General features: G+C 34.6%; 1 protein-coding gene across 10 annotated transcripts; it reads right to left on the reverse strand.

Annotated features, from left to right (window-relative positions):
* Positions 1-1,672: 1,672 nt before the first annotated feature.
* On the reverse strand, positions 1,673-8,338 carry LOC142529152 (protein DECREASED SIZE EXCLUSION LIMIT 1). Of its 10 annotated transcripts, XM_075634583.1 has the most exons (4): positions 8,136-8,338; positions 7,394-7,468; positions 3,633-3,822; positions 1,673-3,115 (listed from the first exon to the last, which is right to left on the reverse strand). In XM_075634583.1, exon 4 carries the CDS (start codon positions 2,960-2,962, stop codon positions 1,865-1,867), a length of 1,098 nt encoding a protein of 365 aa, XP_075490698.1. In that variant the 5' UTR covers positions 2,963-3,115; positions 3,633-3,822; positions 7,394-7,468; positions 8,136-8,338; the 3' UTR covers positions 1,673-1,864. The 10 variants fall into 10 exon arrangements, with proteins under 10 accessions (XP_075490698.1, XP_075490700.1, XP_075490702.1 ...); XM_075634585.1 differs by lacking the exon at positions 7,394-7,468 and having other exon boundaries at positions 3,703-3,822; XM_075634587.1 differs by lacking the exon at positions 3,633-3,822.
* Positions 8,339-8,609: the final 271 nt, after the last annotated feature.

Raw genomic sequence — 8,609 nt, forward strand, 5'->3', positions numbered from 1 at the left:
GATGACCTCAGACCACCTCAGGGACCTGAATTTGTATTCGAGGCACCCCATAACAGAAATTATTTTGCCTTATTTCAACTTTGAAGACACATAGTTGGTTGCGAAAGGGATCTCAGATGTTCTTAGCCTGTTTTTTGCAATTTTCGAGGAGACTAAACCACAACTAACTGAAGTAAAAAAGTGGTCAGTGAATTTCCAGGGTGTTTTCTGATGACATTTTGGGACTTCTCCTAGAAAGAGAGCAGAGCTAGTTTCTGACATAGTTTGAGCTAGTTTCTGATATAGGCCTGGTTTCTAAGATGCTTTATCCGCTAACACCTATGAAATTGAAAAAGTTGAAAAAACAAATTCAAGAGTTGCTGGATAAAGGTCGAATTAGAATTCCCACCTGTAATCCTAGTGTTATATCTTTTTTTTGTCACGACAAAATATATCACACATATACTTATGTTATATTATCTATCTATTGGAAGAACACCATATAATAGCCGTATTGTCCTTTCGCCTAATTAAGAATACAACATAGTAGTTTTAAATATTTTAATTTTAAAAATATAAATATTTATATATAATTATTATGAGAAAAAAAAAATAAGAAAAAAATTGATTAAAAAATTTATATCTAACATAAAACATTGTATTTTACAATAAATTTATAAACATGCACGTGCACGTGCAAGAATAGCTAGCGTAAAGAATAGTTATTTGTGTTTTAAAAAAATCACTGGAATATAACTTTTGTTTTGTTTTGCTTTGCAAAGCTTATACTTTTTCATACCGCAAAACCAAAATTATAGAATTACATGCTTTTTAATTCTAAAATATCCTTTGGCGACTAGATTTAAAATTAATTAAATTTAACATAAAATATATATCAAATGCTATATTTTTTTATAAACAATAAATAATATTCCGTTGTTGAAACATAATAATTATATCAATGTTTTGAATTCAGTTATACTACAAGAAGCAATGTTACTCTAGGTAAATTGTAATTTATTGTTAGGATCGATTTACTGACAGAAACCACATAGAGGATGAAGTTTTGCAAACTTTTTCTTCTTGTACGTACCAGCATCAGAAAAAGAGTTGCAATAATTTTGTTGTATCTCAACAAGTACTGTGCAGTTAAAGTGAATGTAACTGAAAGACAACCTTTTTCATTCTTTGGTAGAAACTGAAATATTGTAAAAAAAGAGTGACTTATATGACACCATGCTTCAACTTCTCCTCCATTGTACTTTTCACAGCTAGTTTGGTTTCTGCCAAAGAATCAAAGCAATACGAGGGGGTAATTAGTTATCAAGTCTGCTCCCCGGGATCTCCAGATATACCTTTAATCATGCTTGAGTCTAAATTTGTTACAGCATTGAATCAAAGCTCTACAGCATAGATAACGTTATTAAAAAACTTTCAATCATCCACTGCAGTTCAAACCAATAATTTCTATATATTTATAAAATTTGTGTGCGTAGCACAACTGCCGGTTACCTAATGTCCAAACAAATCTTATGCCAGGATAAAGTACATTCCAGAATAGGTTGGATAGAAAGGCCATTGTTAGCATAGAAGGAATTTTTTTGTCCAATTTCGTAAAAGTTACTCCTGAACTCAACATAGGTTAGACAGAAGTTCGATTTGCCGGAACTCAGCAAGAGCAAAACATTTGGGGTAGATAAATCAGTTTTCAATTATATTTAACTTATCGATGCCAGATATGCTAACATCACTCTTTATTTGAACTAATTATATTCATAGGAAGCAACTCATATTGGTAAGTAGGATAGATTCTTGTAAATGAATGCTTGATATTCTTCCCCTTTCTGCTCATGAATGAGCACCTGTCATTCTGCACAAGTTCGCGTCAGTTTTTAGGAGGATAAAGTTCCCAAAGCGCAATTGTTGTATCTTCTGAAGATGAAGCCAACAGTTTGCTATTAGACGAGAATGAAACAGCATTACAAGTGGCATGATGATACTTCAATATGGCCAAAGCATTTCCTTTGCGATAGTCATATATCCTCACACGGTGATCCCAGCCAGCAGTTGCTAATATTTTGCTATCTGCCCGGATCGAGGCTCCAGCTGTTCCAGGCCTCTCCAAAATAATTTCTTTCTTGGCCAAACATGATCCCATCGAAGGATCCAATTTAAACATCACTATTTTTTCATCAGCGGATGTAGAGATCCCCCCTCCACATGAATAGTCAACACACAAGCTTAGAACTGGTTCTGAATGAAATTTTATACATGACACTGGCAAGGATGGATTCCTTAAATCCCACCAAACCATGGATCCATCTTCATAGCCAGATATAACATTTATGTATCCTTGGGATTCAGAAGGTAAGAATGCTCGAACAGCCATACACATTCCTCTACCCTTTGTAGAAAAATTTGATCCTGTGGAGGAATGAGATAGCTTGACAAGGTTTTCAGCTGCATCGACATCCCAGATTTCAACCACAGATGAATCTTCGCCAGCTACAGCAACATACCTAACTCCTACTACTTCCTTGTCACCTTCTACCAATGTCAAGTTTTCGATTTCACTAGCCGCAACCTCACTTTCCGGGCGATCCTTGACGAGTCCATTGATCTTAGCATTGGGGTTTTGTAAAACTGAAAGCTTGCAAAAATGATAAGAACTGGTATTGAATGTAGTAACTGGGATTCTGGACAAGCCCCCTTCTGCAATATCCCAACACTTGACCGTTCCATCACGTCCCTGGCTAATAACCCTGTTCTCTCCAACAGCAACTACACTCATAATCCCATGAGCTGCGCTGTGCACCCATGAAGAAGAAACAGTTCGATGTTGTACAGTATCCCATATGCGCAATTCACCATCTGCAGCGCCCGTGAATAAGATATTTTTGGAGAGATGAAAGGAAACATCGGTGACCGAAGCACGGTGGCCTCTGAGAACGGCCACTGGATCAGGGGGTGGACGCTTGCTCATTCTTTATTCACCGTTGTTTGAGTACAGCAATATATCAAACACTTTTGCTTCAACGGTTGAAACAATGTTTTTACACAACCAAAGACACCTCAACTAAGTGGCATCTTTCAATTTTTACAGCACCAAAATGAAAATATCTTTGCTGCTTTCTTCCTGTCAAAAAGAAAGAAAATATAAATTAAATAATATAAACAAGACTTAAACTTTAAAATTGTATTAAAAAATAACGAAATAATTGATTGAATTAAGTGAATACACATATCTATTGTTTAGAAATTTTGATATGAACAAGACCTAAACTTTGTTTTTAATTATCTAGATGAGTATATATTTAAGTTGAAATGTGTTGTATTCAATGTTTAAGAATGAGGAAAGAAACTGCCAACAAGTCAATGTCAAGTTCCAGAAAATCTGAAACAGCAACAACTTTTTCAATTTGCAAATCTACACTCAAACTTACAGATGGACAAATTATTTCACTACAAGTAAAGGAAGCAATTCAAATATTTCCATACATTTGCTGCTCAATCATATGATACATTAACTAATAAAATGCATTGACTAAATATCCATTACACATCATCATACATTGAAATGGGTAACCATCACCCAAAGAATGCAGCATGAACTGTCACATAGTACCTACAACTTAACTACATATACTTGGTACATGTTTATGTCTATTTCAGCCTTCATATACATAATTTTCCCGAAACTTGGTTACAGCTGCCATGACTTACGAGGATCAGAAAAACTACTTTGCTCCAACTCCTCCAACATGTAATGTACTCTGCATAGATTAAAATTTCTGCTATCCCGGATTAAAAAGGAAATCTGTTATCCAATTGAAGCACAGAAACCTGTCACCAATTTATACCATTTTAAATTCAAGAGAAATCTTTAATTCTAAACTTTGCAATTCTAAGAACATTAAAAATGTATATAATGATTTCAATTTCACAAAAAGACAATTAGATTCAAACCATCTTTCAAAAATGGACCTTTTATAGGCATTTGGTTTGAAGATAACAATCAAACTGCTTGTATGCTTATGGGATTTGAAATCTACAATAATGTGGATTGCCTAAGAAATTGAAATCTAGGACTAAAAGACTGTATTTTTATACCAAGAACTCACTATTTATCCTCAAGTCTTTGTCAATCATAACAAGATTAATTAAAAAATAATCAGACTCAAATATGAACACCACCATTAGCATAAATTAACTAACTATTTCTAGTTCAATTCCACCAACAAAGAAGACATTAATAAATCAAACCATTTACCAACAGTGTTTCCGAACTTGAAAGTGAAAAACTCAAAAGGAAGACAACAAGAAAAGGTAATTCAACACCTTTTAGTCTTTTCACCAGCTACAGTAATCATCGATTAATTTCCAAAAAAAAATTAAATAAGCAGAAGCCTCTACCAAGAACCAGTAATAGCAATCAAACTCATTAAAAAATCAGTAAATACATCATACCACATATCGTTTTACCTTCTTTCCAAGAGATAGCTATCGGTGATAAAAAGCTATTAAAGTCTTAAACAAAAAAATCTCATCCGATATTTTTATCATTCGGTGCTCTACCTCGAAGTCCTATCCATCCAACACCATCCTCATTCTCTATCTTCATACTCAACTGTTCATTTATTATACCAAAAGATATAATTTTGAGAGAAGGGCACTTCGGCGACGGAAGGAGGAGTTCGTGATGAAGGATGGCGGCGAAGATGGGATGAGGAGGCCGTGATGGTAGGCGGAAGGGTTCAGTATCAGTTGTGGCTACTTTTTCTGACGAGATAAAGTCATCCGAGGGGGTGAGGAGGGAGGAGACTTCTTGTTTTTTAAAAAAAGAAAAACAAAACAACAAATTTCTTAAGTTATATTTTTTACTTATATATATGATTGATTGATAATATTAATGATACGAATAACAAAAAATAATATAAAATAAATTAAAAATAATAACAATAGAAATATTAAAAATAACGTTATTAATAAAATTAACAAAAAATAAAAAGAATAGTTGGGTTAAGTACGCATGAGTAAGAGTTGTACTTTGATGGATGATCTATTGAAAGTTCTCATGTGTCAAATTGCTAACATTGCGCCGCTTGATCTGGTTGACTAAGTGGGTCGTAAAAGAATGACATTAGATCTTAAAAAGGGTAATATTATCTCTACTAGGGACATGATCGACGGTAGGAAAAATGTATGACTAATCTCTAAGGGATATAAGACAGCACCAACAGAAAGACACGTACTTCTCTGAACTCATGAGTTTAACAGCTCGACCCATTAGCACACAAGTAGGTGCACTATGCGCTGCCGCAAATATAAGAAAATAAAGTTGTGTCTTGACTTACAACTATAGTTTTTGGTCAAGTTGTAAGTACTTGATCCTAACAATTGGTATCAGAGCGAGGTCATGAGTTCAAATCTCCCAAGAAACATATTTCTATACTTCTTGGGGAGAATTATTCGGGAGAATGTTGGTTAAATGTGCATAAGTGAGAATGATAATGGGATGGATGACCTCATAGGAAGTTCTCATGCTTCAAGCGCTAAGCGAGACGTAAAAGAGCTACATCAGATCTCAACGAATAATATTGTCTCTGCTAAGGATAGGGCCAAAGGTAGAAAGTCTCTGATGGGGATAGGAAGAGAAGCCCGACCCATTAACACACAAATATGTATACTTTGCGCAGTCACAAGTATAAGAAAATTAAGTTACGCATTGGCTAACAACTATAACTTTTAGCCAAGTGATAATCGTTTGATCCTACCAAAAATATTTTATCGTCTATTTAATGATCTTAATCATTTAAAAAAATACAAACAAGGCTGCAGCGCCACCAAGCGCAATGGCGGGCCATGAAAAATGAAATTTATTTTACTTTTGGTTGATACCGAGTGGGATATCTGAGAGTTGAAACACTGCATTAGACAAATGAACATAATATACAAGGGAAGTGACCCATAAAAGCGTTATTAGATAGAATGACACGTATAAAACCACACACGCTGAGAAAGAAAGCGGAGCCGACAAGCATGATTCTTGCAGTGTATGAATAATTGGGATCTGATACGACAGGCATGCGACTGAGAGTTGCTTCTTTGGAAAGATCACAAGAGGCATCAGAAGAAACTTCTAGCTTTTATCGAGCTTCTCTGCCTTGATGACCGGGTTGGCCTTCGCTATAGCATCCTGCCCTGCACTGCGATAATCGAAGGGGCAGTCGTGTTTGTCAGAATACCGATGAGTACCGCAGTAAATATTACCACAACGGCAGCTAAATCCAGTAAGGCCAACCCATTTCTTGCAAGTGCTGCATCGGTTAGGACCCTCCTTTGACTTAGAATAGACAGACACAGCAGAACTCAGAAGCGTTAAGTGGTTTTGCCTCCCCTGCTACCAAATCAATTCTAACATTTGCTGAGTCTACAAGTGAAGATTCATCGTCATTGCCACTAGATGATCCTTTGACTATGTTTTCTAATGATGATGCCGCAAGTTGAGCATTTTCTTGTTTTGATATCAGGTCCTTGTAACACTTGGAGCACATATTCATGTTTCCTGAACTCCCAACACTAGTAGAATTTCTTTGATTTACTTCGCATATTCAATGAAGTCATAGACGCACGTGAAGTAATATAGTATCATTTTACTTCGCATTATAATCGAAGTCGTTTCCAAGAAATTAGTGAAGTCTTTAGCTGGTTTAATAAGGGAAAACCGGTCCGGAATTAGACCGATGCTGAAGTAAAACATTTTTTACTTCATCGATTTCGTAAAGTGCAGAAGCAATAGTTATATATAACTTCATTGTTTACATTGATTGACGAAGTAAATGTTTTGTATAACTTCACAGGTTTTGTATTTTAATGAAGTAATTGATGCGAACGACTTCGTTGTTATGGAACTATGATGAAGTAAATATATTCTATAACTTCGCCATAATTTTTCTTTGTTGGAGTATTTGGTATTTTGTTACTTCATAATTTACATTTATTGATGAAGTAGTCGATTTAAAATTCTTCATTTTTTTTGTATTATAGTGAAGTAATTAATAAAGAACGACTTCACAATTACTGAGTTGTGAAGTGCTTAACAACTTAATTAATATACAATACTACCACTATATATATATACATACCCATATATAACTTAAAATACATCAATTTGATTCATAAATTATCCGTCTACAAATGATGTAAATCCACGAATCCACAAGTATATGTACCAATCCACAAGTATATATCCACAAATCCACAAGTATAACCCAAAAATATACGAACTCAATACCAAATAGGTTGTGCACATGACTGATATCATAAATCATAAAGATGACAAGAAGAAAGTATATATAAAGGAAAACAAGGCAATGAAACAAAAGAAAACAAATCAAAATGAAATTAACCCTACCTGATTTCTACTGATTCAATGGTGAGGATGTTTCCTAAAACTAGTTCATACCGGCAGCGGCACTTTGAACAAAATCTGAAAAGATTTCGAGTTGATGTGACTACAGATAGTGACAGAACATTTTCATTCAGCCAAAAGAAAAGTTGCTGGAGCATATAACAGGACTCTAAAATACAATATCATGATACGAGATAATCACACTTGCATTACCCTATTATGAGAACTAGTTCCATAGAATAAAAAGCAATTTATGGTCAATCTAAAATCTCAGGGCACTACAATGTCCATTCATCTGTGGCTGTAAACAACCTACAGAAAAGCATTAGTGTGACATTATTTCGCAAGGTAATTGCCAAAATATTTATATCAATAATATGGTAAAAGCCCATCAAAGGAATGATATACAACGGAAATCATTACAGATAAAAATGATTTCAAAGGTACAGTACAATCTATCTTTATTTAACATGTCCAATAAACTTAGATACACACTGGTCTTGATTCATAATTGATTTATCGGTAAATTTAACCATAAAGGAGCTAAATTACGTCTGGAATTGAAGGACAAGTAACTAGACAAAAATGGTAAATTCACAAAGTACGATCACACTATTCAATAAATCGGACCAAGAAATCTTGCAAAATTCTCGCTGAATTTAAGCTGGAAAACAGGGGAACCGAAATGGCTTTATACCCAACATCAGGCTGCCAAAACAACAAGGAAAAGAGGCCAATATCTCACCTAAAGTTCGATCTCGAGTTCGCGAACGGAATGCAGCTGAAATAGGGCTCTCCTTCACCCTGTTCTTCCGATCCGTGGCATAGAAGATGGGAAACAAGGTAGCTGGCTGCTGCGCTCTTAACTTCGGCAACTGGGGTTCGACGCGCGACGGAAGAAGCTGGAGAGAAGGAGATGAGGGGAGAAATTTGAGATGGTTACGGGAGCAGTTTTTGGGGAAATGGCTTGGGCTTTTTTTTTTCTCCTTTAATTATAATTTTTTTTAAAAAAAAATTAATTTAATAATATTTCATTTTTTAAAAAAATTACATATGGTTCAATTCTTTTACTTCACTAAATATAAATTTTAATTTTTTTTTAATTTTTTTATTCATCAAAACTACTCTGCGTAAAATGTTGCAAAAAATTAGAAGTGAAGCCCATGTTTTTTAAATTTTGAAGTAAAAAATAATATTTTACTTCGCCGGTGTTATTACT

The sequence above is a fragment of the Primulina tabacum genome, chromosome 16 (genome assembly GCF_025594145.1).
Source record: "Primulina tabacum isolate GXHZ01 chromosome 16, ASM2559414v2, whole genome shotgun sequence".
In the NCBI taxonomy this organism is placed as follows: domain Eukaryota; kingdom Viridiplantae; phylum Streptophyta; class Magnoliopsida; order Lamiales; family Gesneriaceae; genus Primulina; species Primulina tabacum.

Bases quoted from the DNA above. Each gene is read 5' to 3' on its own strand.
- LOC142529152 (XM_075634586.1), bottom strand. From the start codon at position 2,962: ATGAGCAAGCGTCCACCCCCTGATCCAGTGGCCGTTCTCAGAGGCCAC.